The sequence below is a fragment of the Pleurodeles waltl genome, chromosome 4_2, assembly GCF_031143425.1.
Source record: "Pleurodeles waltl isolate 20211129_DDA chromosome 4_2, aPleWal1.hap1.20221129, whole genome shotgun sequence".
Lineage (NCBI taxonomy): Eukaryota > Metazoa > Chordata > Amphibia > Caudata > Salamandridae > Pleurodeles > Pleurodeles waltl.
In genome coordinates this window covers 774113998-774126872 of record NC_090443.1, presented here as the reverse complement: position 1 = coordinate 774126872, position 12875 = coordinate 774113998, and the positions used below count along the sequence as shown (strand labels likewise).

Here is a 12875-nt window from a genome sequence, read left to right as displayed (position 1 = left end):
GGCTGTAGATAACGCAGGAAACCGGCTACTTGTCCCGATGGAGGGGGAGGGAGGGCATGCATAATTCGCTATAATAGTTATGAAAAGCTTTGTTAATCGCTGGTTGGGTGCTTACTATCTCACTGGTATCAGGACGGATCGCTCCTATGGGTGAAGAGCGGGGGCTATTGTGTGCCAGCCAAGACAACAAACATCCAGCCCTGTCCCCCTCCGCATATTGTTGTGTAATATAGTCGTGTTTACATAGTCTATCGTCAGCTTCTCTGCGATCTGCACGCATGGGCGTAAGTGCGCTTGCAGATTACTAGCCACTGTGACTTCTACTATGCGCAGCTTAGTCTCCAAGAACGATAACTCTCTGACCAGGTTGCAGCGAACCCCAACAGAGGCAGCCATGCAGTGGCCCGCACCACCAATTTGTGAGCATCCCACTCAGTCACCCTGTATGAAGTCGTGTTGTGGTTTTGTGTGAAGTAAGTGTCTAACTGAGCTAGTTCCGCACGGAAAGGGGGATCTGTTAAGACTTCTGGCTGCAAGCGCCATGTGGGTATCTGAGCTCTCGGGCAAGCACCCTCCAGAACCATACGTGAGGGGCAGTGATCCGACTCAGTGCACACTAGATAATCTGAGGCGTATACCCTGTGTACCACCGAAGGCGAGACAAAGAACAGGTCTATCCTTGTGTGTAGGTCATAGACCGGGGAGTAAAATGAGTATTTGCATTCTGCTGGGTGTTGCATGCGCCAAATGTCACACAAGCCATTCTTCATCTTCCAATATGTGAACTCGTGCGAGATCTGTCAGTTCGGGGTGGAAAGTAGTGGGGGGAAGGAGCGATCAACATGGACATCCTGCTCACAGTTGAAATCACCACCCCAAATACTCTCACAAGTGGGATCCCTAAAGAGGCTGGCAGACATAGCATGAAGAAAGCTTCCTTGGGTGGTGTTTGCACATAGAGCGCCATGAGAGCCAGAGGCGCACCATCCAAGGAGCCCTCCAATAACACATAGCGACCGTCTGGGTCGAACCGTGTGTTTGAGATCGTGTATGGCAAACCCGGTGCAATCCATATTGCAACACCACGAGCGAAGGACGAGGAAGTGGTGCCCATAAATTGAAATCTCGAGCTAGCGCGCATTCTCTCTATCGTGGTTGAGGATAAGTGTGTTTCCTGCATCATTGCTATATGGACTTGGTGTCTTCTCAGGAAAGCATATATGAGCTGTTGCTTGCGCGGAGTGGACATTCCCCTGACGTTCCATGTGACCACATTATAGTGAGGGACGTGTGTCTGGAGCTGAACAACCATTACTACACTATAACGTAAAATCATGGGAGGGCCCCCGAGCACCAGCCTTCAGCTATTCGTATAGTCACGATAGCTACTCGCCCCTGGATAAGGGTCTCAACCCGATAGTGCCAACAGATCTCTGCCCCATCCTCTTGACTACAAGCTGTGGCAAAAACTAAATGAACCAATGGGGGTCCTAGTAAAAAGGTCCCAAACAAAGTAGATATGAAAGCAAGAACATATGTCATGGATAAACAACACAAGAAAATGGAACATGGCCTGCAAGGAGGCATAATAAGAAACTTGTCCATATGGAGCGGGCGCGGTGGTAAGTATCTGGCTGCAGGAGTCTCGTCCCCGGCCACCCAAGCAACAATGTAGGCCTCGGCCGCCTCTGAGATCAGTCGTTAGTGGCCTCCTGTAGTTAAGGAGTGCACTTTCGTGGGACCCATTGATTTAGTTTTCAAGGTGCAACTTTAGGAATGGTCTCAACCCCACTTCCCACTTGCATGGACGGAATTCTCCCTAAATCACAATTTTTAATCTGATACAACCAATTAAAACGTGATTTTACTTTAATCATTCAGGAACAATTTGAGAACAACAAGAATGAAGGATAAAACAGCTATCTCAGCCAAACAGATTTGTTTTCTGAATTCAAAATCGAATCTCAAGCTTGAGTTCTCGAAACTTTCAAATCGCACTTAACACATGATTGTAATGCACATATTTTAAAACACTACTGGAGGGTTTTAGACCAACCCACTAAAAGTGCCTATTCTTAGAAAATGTCTACTTTCATTCCAAGTGTAATTCAATGCACAACAACATTTTCTATTTGTTTTTAAGCATTATCTCTAATGGGATTCAATTTTTAAAAAGTTACTTTTTCTACTCTAAAAAGAGCATTCTCTCCTCTTGATAGATTTGAATGAAAGCTGACATCAGGAAAATAATAAGCACATGTCTAGCAAGTGATACATTTTGTTAACCGTAAGTACAATGGCTATCGCCAACTCTAACGTGGGGTATTCAGTGGTCCAATGTGGTAAATACTGGCATTATTGTCCTACAATTCTTTACCAGGCCAAATTAAATGTCATCTATGTCAGTACAATACTGACTTTCTTACCTCCTTCTAGTAGGTTGCCTTTATAGATACAAAGGTTTTCACCCCCACAGTGCTGCTGAAAAACCTTTATCTCATCTTTGTAATCTATATCATCATGAGATAACCGCACACTTTTCCCAAGGTAGATCATGGTAATAGCCACGTTGCTGTGTACGGACGTTTTATGAAACCTGACTGGATCCTAGGTGAAAGAAACACAAACGTAACTCATTATGAGGTAAAGAAAAGCATGAAATTACCAACTGGCATGTAATTGCATGTCACTGTCAAATGTAACATTTTCATATAGAATGCTGTTGAATATCACAGCTTACAATAATATTCCATTTCGAGAATCGTTCCATATGGTATCTTTAAATAAAATTCCACATCACGAGTATTGATTCGGCGATAATATTAAATACAAATCCCAATTCTACCCTAATTTAATTTGGTATTTTTGAGAAAACTCCTAAACAAGAATAGGTGTGTGTGTTGTGAGTACGAAACATCTATCCACAGGCAAACATCACAAAGCAACCATATGTGTACCCATATGGTCGAGTGAGGAGGAAACAAACTCGAGCAATTTCATTGTAGAGCTAACTTTAGCTTTTCAATAGAAGGTAGAAATAAGGAGATTGTCTGAAGTGCAGTCTAACTTAGACGGCTGGCTTGTCTTCAGCTTCTACTGGTAATTCTTTCCAGTTACGTTCACTTTGATGTACTGGGCTGTGCAACTTTTTTGTCCTCAAACATTTAGGGTACTTACAAAGCTCAATTTAATATAAACCTGAATTACTTGGTGTTAATGTTTGTGGCCACAGGTCGGCAGGAGACCTCGATTTCCACAACAGGCATAAAGACGCCCAATTTCCTGATTCCGTAGACTACAATTCAGGCATTACATCTCCAGTATACTCTTCCCTATCCACAGTCAAAGATTTACAATTTTGAGAGAAAAGGAGCATTAAAGACTAGGCTACTACTGTAATTTTGGCAGCAATTACGCTTAAGTAAAATCAGCATTTTTATTTAACCCCTTAGCTGCAGGCCTTTTACCCTCCTGTGCTGAGGCTTTTTTGGCTATTTGGGGCAGTGAGAGCTTAGTCTCTCATAGCTTTTTGTCCACATAAGCTATCTACTCCAAATTTGCATCCTTTTTTTCCAACATCATAGGGATTCTAGAAGTACCCAGAGTTTGTCGGTTCCCCTAGAGGAGACCAGGAAATTAGCCAAAATATAGCAAAAAAAACGTTTTTTTCTTTAAAAAAGTGGGTAAAAAGGGCTTCAGAAGAAGGCTCGTGTTTTGTTTCCCTGAAAATTGCATCAACAAAGGGTTTATGGTGCTAAAATCACCATCTTTCCAGCTTTCAGGAAGAGGCAGACTTGAATCAGAAAACCAAATTTTTCAACACAATTTTGGCATTTATACTTAGACATACCCCATTTTAACTATTTTTTGTGCTTTGAGCCTCCTTCCAGTTAGTGACAGAAATGGGTGTGAAACCAATGCTGGATCACAGAAAGCTAAACCTTTCTGAAAAGTTGACAAAGTTCTGGTATTCGGCAAGGGGTAATCTATGTAGATCCTAAAAGGGTTTCCTACAGAAAAAAGACTGTTACCCCCTTCAGTGGGGGTGAGGGCATAACCAGGCACATACAGGTTGGTAGCTACCACCCCACTATTTTTTGCTTGTTTTTTAATTCCCTGGTCTCTGGTGGGCTTTCTGCCCCCCTTGGGGGCAGATGAGCCTTCCAAAAATATGGCAGATATGGCCAACAGTAATGTGCCCACATGGGGAGCGACCCTTGCCCAAGGGGCTGCCCCCCCAAACAAAACACACACATCAATCCCTGGTGCCTCAGTGGTTTCTGCCCTCCCGCCCCCCGGGGGGCAGATTGGCCTAATGGAATTAGGTCGATCTGCCCCCAAGGGGAGCAGAAATGGCCTAAATTAAATCACGGGATCAAGTGACTCCTCCTTCTCGGTGATACTACACATGGGCATTAACTCCTTTGCTAGATTGTTTTCCCTCAGGCGGGTGAGAAAAGGAGTGTGGAGGAAATATAGAGAAAGAGATGTCAATGCAAATGTAACTACATTTGTCCAACTACATACAAGTATAAAATAGCTGAAACAGCCACAGGCATCCGGGGAGGAGAGAGGGTGAATCTACAGCACTATAGACCACCAGCAAATGCTTACTGGGTAAGTAGCATTTTCTGCTTCATGGCACATGTGGCTGTAGACACACATGCTCTGCATAAACTGTAAAGCAGTCCTTCCATGAAAAGTGGTGGCTATCCTGTGGGAGTTGCAATTGACCTGAAAAGTGTTCTTAGTACTGCTTGGCCTACATTGGCTTACTAGCATACAAGTACATCTACACAATAGTTTTTTGTAAATTTATATGGTGTAGACCATGTAGCTGCCTTGCAAATGTCAGCTATGAATGAATTTTCAAGGAAATCTATAGTGGCTCCCTTATTACTGGTACAGTGTGCTCTGGGAGTAAGATGAAGTGGGATTTTTGCTTTAGCATCACAGGTTTGAATACATTTTATTATCCACCTAGCTATGCTCTTCTTTGATATTGGATTGCCTTTGTGAGGTAGAGGGAAGGCAACAAAGAGCTGTTTAGTCTTTCTAAACTCTTTACTTCTGTCAGTGTACAGCAACAATGCACATTTAACGTACAAAGTGTGAAGGGCTTTTTCGGCAACTGAGTCAGGTTGCAGAAAGAAGATGGGCAACTTAATGGATTGATTAATATAAAATTGAGAGACCACTTTAGGGAGGAACTTTGGATTGACATGAAGAACCACCTGGTCCTGATGTATTTGGAAGAATGGTTCTTCTAGGGTTAGGGCCTGGAGCTCACTAACATGTCTAAGTGATGTGATAGTGACTAAAAAAAGTGACTTTCCATGAAAGGTACTAAAGTGGACTAGAATGAAGTGGTTCAAAAGGAGGATCCATCAGCCTGGTAAGAACAATGCTTAGGTACCAAGATGGTGCAGGGGGCTATCTTGGTGGAATGACCCATTAAGCCCTTCCAGAAATTATTTAATTACTGGAATCCTAAAGAGGGATGTATGTTGTCTGTTCTGTAGGTATGCAGCTATAGCTGTGAGATGGAAGCGAATTGAGGTGTAAGCTAAATTAGGTTTCTGTGGATGAAGCAAGTAACAGTCAATGTCTTGGACAGTAACTTTGATGGGATTAACGTGTTTGGGTTGACAGTAACAAACAAAGCATTTCCACTTTGCAGCATAACAAGTTCTGGCAGTGGGTTTACAAGATTCTCTGAGAATTTCCATGCATTCTGCAGGGAGGGCCTGGTAACCAAACTTTATAGCCCTATTACAACTTTGGCGTTCTTTTCGTATGACCGCTGAAGCCACGGGTGACGAAAGACTGACGAAGCCACAGGCGACAAAAGACCGCCAGTGCTAGCGGTCTTAAGACTTCCCTATTACGACTGATTTCAGAATTTTGCCCGAAATAGGGTGAATTCCGCCACCAGTCAGGCTGGCGGTCAGCGGTAAAGAGGCAGTTCCACCGCCGGCACCACCACGCCAAAGAACGCTGCAGGCCATATTACGGCCCATAATGTGGCATGGTGGTGTCCTCATAGAGGGGGGCTACCGGCGGTGGTCACCTCCAGCCCGGAGGACCGCGGAAAACCGGCAGGATGGGCAGAGTATCAGCGATTTGGCTTCGGCAAACTCATAATTTGGAGGTCTTCATCTCTGACCCATCGGCAGTGAGACCGCCGCCCTGGTGGTTTTTAGACCGCCAGGGTTGTAATGATGGCCTATGATCTCAGGAGCCATGGAGCAAGGTTCAGTGATTTGGAATCTGGGTATCTGACTTGACCTTGGTTTTGCGTGAGAAGGTCCGGCCTGTTGTGAAGCTTCTCGTGGGCAACCTACTGTGAAATCCAATAGTGTGGTGAACCAGGGCTGGCCAGCCCATGTGGGAGATACAAGAATCATGTTGAAAGATGTTTGTCTGATCCATCTCACTTGGAAGGGAATGAGAGGGAGAGGAGGAAAAGCATAAGCAAATATCCCTGACCAGTTCATTCACAGAGTGTAGCCCTTGGATAGCGGGTGTGGATACCTGGAAGCGAAGCTTTGGCATTTTGTGCTTTCCACTGTTGCAAAAAGATCAATATGAGGTGTCTTCCACTTCTGGTATTATTCTGAACGACTTGAGGGTGGAGTTCCCATTCGTGGACTTGTTGCTGCAGCCTGCTGAGCAGGTCTGCAAAGTCGTTGTCTGTTCCTTGGTGATATTCTGCCACTAGGTGTATGTGATGTGGAGAGCCCATTTCAATATTGTCTGACAAAGTTGTGACAATTGGAGTGATTGTGTCCCTCCTCTTTCTGAAGGTAGTATATTGCTGTCATGCCTGTGGCATAGGTAAGTCACCCCTCTAACAGGCCTTACAGCCCTAAGGCAGGGTGCACTATAAGACAGATGAGGGAATACCTGCATGAGCAATATGTCCCTACAGTGTCTTAGTCTATCCTTAGACATTGTCAGTGCAGTGTGGCCATATAAAGTAGGTGTGCTTGAAGTTTGTCATTACGAACTCCACAGCTCAATGTTGACTTCACTGAAGTCTGGGAAGTTTGGTATCAAACGTCTCAGTACAATAAACCCACACTGATGCCATTGTTGGATTTATTGTAAAATGCTCCCAGAGGACACCTTAAAGGTGCCCCCTGTGTTTTAACCAAACTTCTAGTGCAGGACTGACCAATCTGTGCCAGCCTGACACTTCCAGACAAGTTTCTGACCACATGCTGTGGCAGCCGTTGTGCTCTCTCTGGCCAGAAACAAAGCCTGCAACGGGTGGAGGTACTTCACATCCCCCCCCTACTGTAACACCTGGCGGTGAGCCTCAAAGGCTCAGGCCTCCTATTACAGTGCCCTAGGGCACTCCAGCTAGTGGAGATGCCCTCACACCGGACAAAGCCCACTTTTGGCAGAAAGTCCAGTAGGAAAATTAGGAAAAACAATGAGGAGTGACCACTTCAGCTGGGACCACCTCTAAGGTGTCCAGAGCCGAAGTGACTCCCCTCCCTGCAGAATCCTCCATTTTGGTGTGGAGGATAGGGACCAATAGGGTTAGGAGTGTGCCCCCCTCCCTGAAGGGAGTGGGCACAGGAAGGGTCCTCAGGGACAGTAACCATTGGCTACTGCCCTCTGAACACTGTAACACCCCGAAATCTAGTATTTAGGGGCACCCCTGAACCTAGCTCACCAGATTCATGCCTACCTCAAGAAGACAACCAGAAGGAAGGACTGCTAAGCTGACCCCAAGCAGAGAAGACTGAAGACACCAACAGATTTCTCCCCAGCCCCATCAGCCTGTCTCCAGCTTCTGAAGCCCCTGCTACAAAAAGGCGACATATCCTTCAGGACCAGCAACCTCTTAAAAGCCTCAAGAGGATGGCCTACACACCAGAGGACCAAGATCTCCCTTGGACAGTGGCCCTGTCCGGTAAGGAACTCCAACAAAGGACTCCAGAACCACCCCGGATCTGCGAGCCCTGCCCACTCTGCACCCGACCCCCACAGCCTGTATCCAGGTTGGCCAATAGACTAGTGCTGGTCCCCAGGTGATTTTGACCTAGTGTGCACCCTGGGTTGACTGCTCCTGTCCACCACAATAATGCCTGCAGACTAAGGGGGTCATTATGACCCAGGTGGTCGGTGCAATAGTGGAGGTATTACCGTCAACAGGCTGGCGGTACATACCTCCACTAATATTACATTGGCGGTTTGGCAAAAGCCAAACCGCCAAGTTAACACACCGACCGCCATGACGGTAATGAACGCCGGGCTGGAGACTGGAGCCCATGGAATTTTGACCCCGCCCACCGCCATGGTTTCCGTGGTTTCTGTACTGCCATGGAAACCATGACGGTAGACACTATCAGTGCCAGGGACTTCCTTTCCTGGCACTGATAGGTGTCTCCCACCACCCTCCCTCCAGAGTCCTCCCCCACCCTCTCTCTCCCCACATATACACACATACACGCACATACATACACACATGCATACACACATTCACCAACGCATACATACATTCATACACACTAACAGCAACACACACGAACATACATACAAGTACACACACACCCACTCATGCACACACGCATGCACGCATTCAAACACAGTCACACACACCCCCACTCACGCACACAACATCCCTCACCCCCCTCTCCTGTTGGAGAAATCTATATACCTGCTTGCAGGGGGTCCTTCGGCAGGAGATGGGACGTGGCGCTGCTGCCTACAGCGGCGTCCGCCAGCAAAACACCACCAGGCCGTATCATGGGACACCTTACCGCTGCATGCCGCCATGACTGTAGCCGGAATTCCACCAGCACTTCTGGAAGAATTCCGGCGACGGTAATAATTCGATGGACGGTCCATAGCCACGGCGACAGTATGTTGGCGGCCATCGCCATGGCGGTAGGCGCCATTTGCCGCCAATGTCATAATTAGGCCCTACATTTTGAAAAGCATTGGGAGCCCGATGTTAAGTTTGCATCCTGCACCTGGCCGCCCCTGTGCCACTGAGGGTGTGTGTTTGGTGCTGACCTGTGGCCCCCCGGTGCTCTCCTAAACCCCGCAGGTCTGCCCTCCGAAGACGTACCTGCAAGCAGGCCTGATTCAGAGTGCCCCAAGTCTCTATAGGAACTCAATTTTAAATCTTGCAACTACTTTGACCTCTGCACCTGGTCGGCCCTGTGTTGCTGGTGGTGGGTGTTCGGGGTTAACTTGAACCCCAACCTGTGGACATCCTAACCCCGAAGACTGGAAATGTAAGTCTTGTACTTACCTTGAAACTATATTGTTACTTTTCTTTCCCCTTAGAACTGCCTTTGAAAATCAGGGTAAACTTTTAAAATAGATATTTGCTGTTTTATTGAAAACCGTTGTACTTGCCAAATTGAAACTAAGTGGTGTTGATACATATACTTGCTACATACTTGCAAATGTACTTACCTGCAAACGGAATCTTGTGGTTCTAGAAATAAAGTAACAAAATATATTTTTGCTATATAAAAAACATTGGCCTGGAGTTAGTCATTGAGTGTGTGCTTCCTTTATTGCTTGTGTGTGTACAACAAATGCTTTGCACTACCCTATGATAACCCTAACTGCTCGACCACACTACCACAAAAGACAGCATTAGTATTATCTACTTTAGCCTCTGTTAAGCCTCTGGTGAACTCCTGGACTCTATGCACACTATGGCCCTCATTACGACCCTGGCGGACGGTGCAATAATGGCCGTAAGACCGCAAACAGGCCGTTGGTCATTACCGCCCCATTATGACATTGGCGATTTGGCATATGCCAAACCGCCAATGTACTGCACCGCCCGCCACGGCAGTAACGACCGCCAGGCTGGAGACAACCGGCGGTATCAGGACCCCGCATACCGCCATGGATTTCGTGGGGTTTGGAACCGCCACAAAATCTACGGCAGTAGGCACTATCAGTGCCAGGGAATTCATTCCCTGGCACTGATTGGGGTCTCCCCTTCCACCCTCCCCCGAGTCCACCCCAACACCCACAACCCCCCTACCACCCTCCAAAGGTAGCAGGACCCCCTCCCCACCCCCGCCCGACCCCCATAGACTGCCCAAACATACCCCCCCCATATACGTACGCTGACACCAATCACACACATACACGCGCACATACATGCACACATGCACACATACATACATGTAACATTTCCCCTACACACATTAGACCTCTGCATACATACATGCACTCACACACCCCCTCTAAACACTCACATGCACACACCGATGCACGCACACACCACACAACTACTCCCCACCCCCCTCCCCTAACGGCCGATCACCTTACCTGTCTCGGTGATCCTCTGGGAGGGAACGGGATCCATGGGGGCTGCTCCGCCACCAACACCCCGTCACCAGAACACCGCCACCCCGAATACTGAGACGTAATTCGGTGGGCGGTGTTCTGATGACGTGGCAGTGAGGGTGGAGCAGCCTCCACTACACCGCTGACCACCAGTATGGCTGCTGGTCACTCTCCGTCCAAAAAAGGGCGGAGGGTTGCCAGCAGTCATAATATGGTTGGCTGAAGACTGCCAACACTGGCGGTCTTCAGCCCGGCAGAACCTCGGCGGTCTGTGGAAAAGACAGCTGAGGTTGAAATGAGGGCCTATATCTCATTTTGATATAGTATATACAGAGCCAGCTTCCTACAGTGGTGTTCGGGTATTGCAGGGAGCGGTGTGTAGGTTGTCTAACAACACTAGATCTTTCAAGTGACCCTGTGATTGAGTCCTCTGACAAGAAAAACAGTGCTGTAGGGGACGCATGTGAAGTCTGGCGTAGGGAACGATGGCAATACAGGAGGCTATCATCCCTAACAGGCGTATCACTGGAAGTTGTACACACAAGCTGGATTGGGGTATGCTATCCCCAATTGTGCATTGAGTATAGGTCCTAGATAGGGTTGTATCTGGAGATGTTGAAGTTGGGATTTGAAAAAGCTGAATGTGAAACCTAAATTATGCCGAAGGTCCACTGTCATCCGAGTGTGACACTGGCATTGTGCCAACATGCTGGCTTTGATGAGCGAGTCGTCTAGGTAAGGGAGTATGTAAATGTTTTGCGTCCTGAGATGTGCTGCTACTACAGGTAAGCACTTTGTGAAGACCCTGTGAGCCCTGGTGACCCCGAAGGAAAGAACTTTGAATTGGTAGTGATTTCCTCTAACCATGAGTCTGAGATATTTGCAGTGCGCAGTGTGGATGAGAATATGGAAGTAAGCGTCTTTGAGATCGAGGGCGGTCATGAAGTCACCCTGTTGTAGGAGGGGAATCACGTCTTGGAGGGTGACCATGTGAATGTGTTCAGAAAGAATGTAATGGTTTAAGGGCCGTAGGTCCAGAATGGGCCTGAGAGAGCCGTCTTTTTTGTGAATGAGGAAGTATTAAGAATATACTTCTGTTCCTTTGTGATGTAGTGGAACTGGCTCGATGGTCCCTTTGAGAAGTACTTCTTGCTTGAGAAGAAGAAGGTGTTCTTGAGAGAGCCAGTGAGAGTGAGGGGGGATGTTTGCAGGAGTGGTAACGAGCTCCAGACAGTAACCATGTTGGATATTGAAGAGGACTAACTGGTCCAAAGTCATGTTGACCCACTGCGCGCAGAAATCTTGAAGTTGAGCCCCAATAGATGTAGAATGTGGGGGAGAGAGATGTAAATAGTCACTGTTTAGAGGTTGATGTAGAGACGCTCTTACATTTAGCACTTGTGTTGCTACCTCTATAGGTGCCTCTATAGAAGCCACATGAGTAGAAGCTTGAAGGCTGTCTGGACTGAGAGTTGGAGTCTTTTGAAGATGGTGGTTTGTAACCACCTCTGAATGTAGGGCAATGAAAAGTAACTCTTTGGGAAGGGGACTGCAACGCACCCATGGTCTTTGCTGTATCACTGTCTTTTTTCAGTTTCTCAACAGTGGAGTCTACTTAAGGGCCGAAAAGATGCTCCTTATGGAAGAGCATGCTTAGCGCTGCTTATTGCACCCTGGGTTTAAAGCCAAGCATGTAAGCTAGGCACGTCTCCATACAATGATACTAGTGTTGATGCCACGTGCAGCAGTGTCTGCAGCATCAAGGGCACATCTAATACGAGTTGTTGCTGATTGTCTGCCCTTCTGTGACAATCAGTTGTCTCCTTTTGCTGTGCTCATCTTGGAGATATTGGACACATCTAATACGAGTTGTTGCTGATTGTCTGCCCTTCTGTGACAATCAGTTGTCTCCTTTTGCTGTGCTCATCTTGGAGATATTGGAGGAGCACCTCCATCTCATCTAGGATGGACAAAGTATTCTGCTCTGCAGGCGGAGTTTGCAGAGTTTTGCCCACTCTGTGCAGAGTTCTGACACAGAGTGGAGTTTTTTCTCTCCAAAGTTAAGTAAGCGAGCAAGAGAAATCAATAAGTTTATGAGCGCGAGCAAGATTTCTGAACACGGGCAGTCGCAGCAGGTTACTACAGCTCATGTTGAGGAAGCTGCTGCTGGAGTAGAAAATCTACTTAAGCAGCAGAACGAAGTTAGCATCCTCAGCGCAAACAGAGCTACTTACCCAAACTCCGCCCCTCGCTGAGCTCTGCATAGCAGGGCAGAGTTTTTTCAGCACTTCGGGGAGTTCCACTAAGCAGAACTTCGCAAACTCCACCCAGGTCTAATCTCATCTCAGTAAGCTGGATCATATCTTGCAAATAGGGCTTGCAAGTTGGCAATGCACCAGTGATTAGAAGCCTGAGCAGCCATCCTTTTACCTATGGCGTCTACCTTTTTGCATACATGTGAAACACAGTCTAGTTTAGCAACAGAGCACTCCACAGAGACAAAACAACATGTTCAAGTCAGTGGATAATCAGCCAGAATCACA

The 12875-nt window shown here is 47.0% G+C and overlaps 1 protein-coding gene across 2 annotated transcripts in view; it reads right to left on the bottom strand.

Annotated features, from left to right (window-relative positions):
• Positions 1-12875, bottom strand: part of ERICH3 (glutamate rich 3) — a 325653-nt gene that overhangs the window by 165853 nt on the left and 146925 nt on the right. For both annotated transcript variants that reach the window (XM_069232437.1, XM_069232438.1), the window contains exon 8: positions 2427-2607. In XM_069232437.1, coding sequence (XP_069088538.1) covers positions 2427-2607 — 181 coding nt within the window. The remainder of the gene's footprint in view (positions 1-2426; positions 2608-12875) is intronic.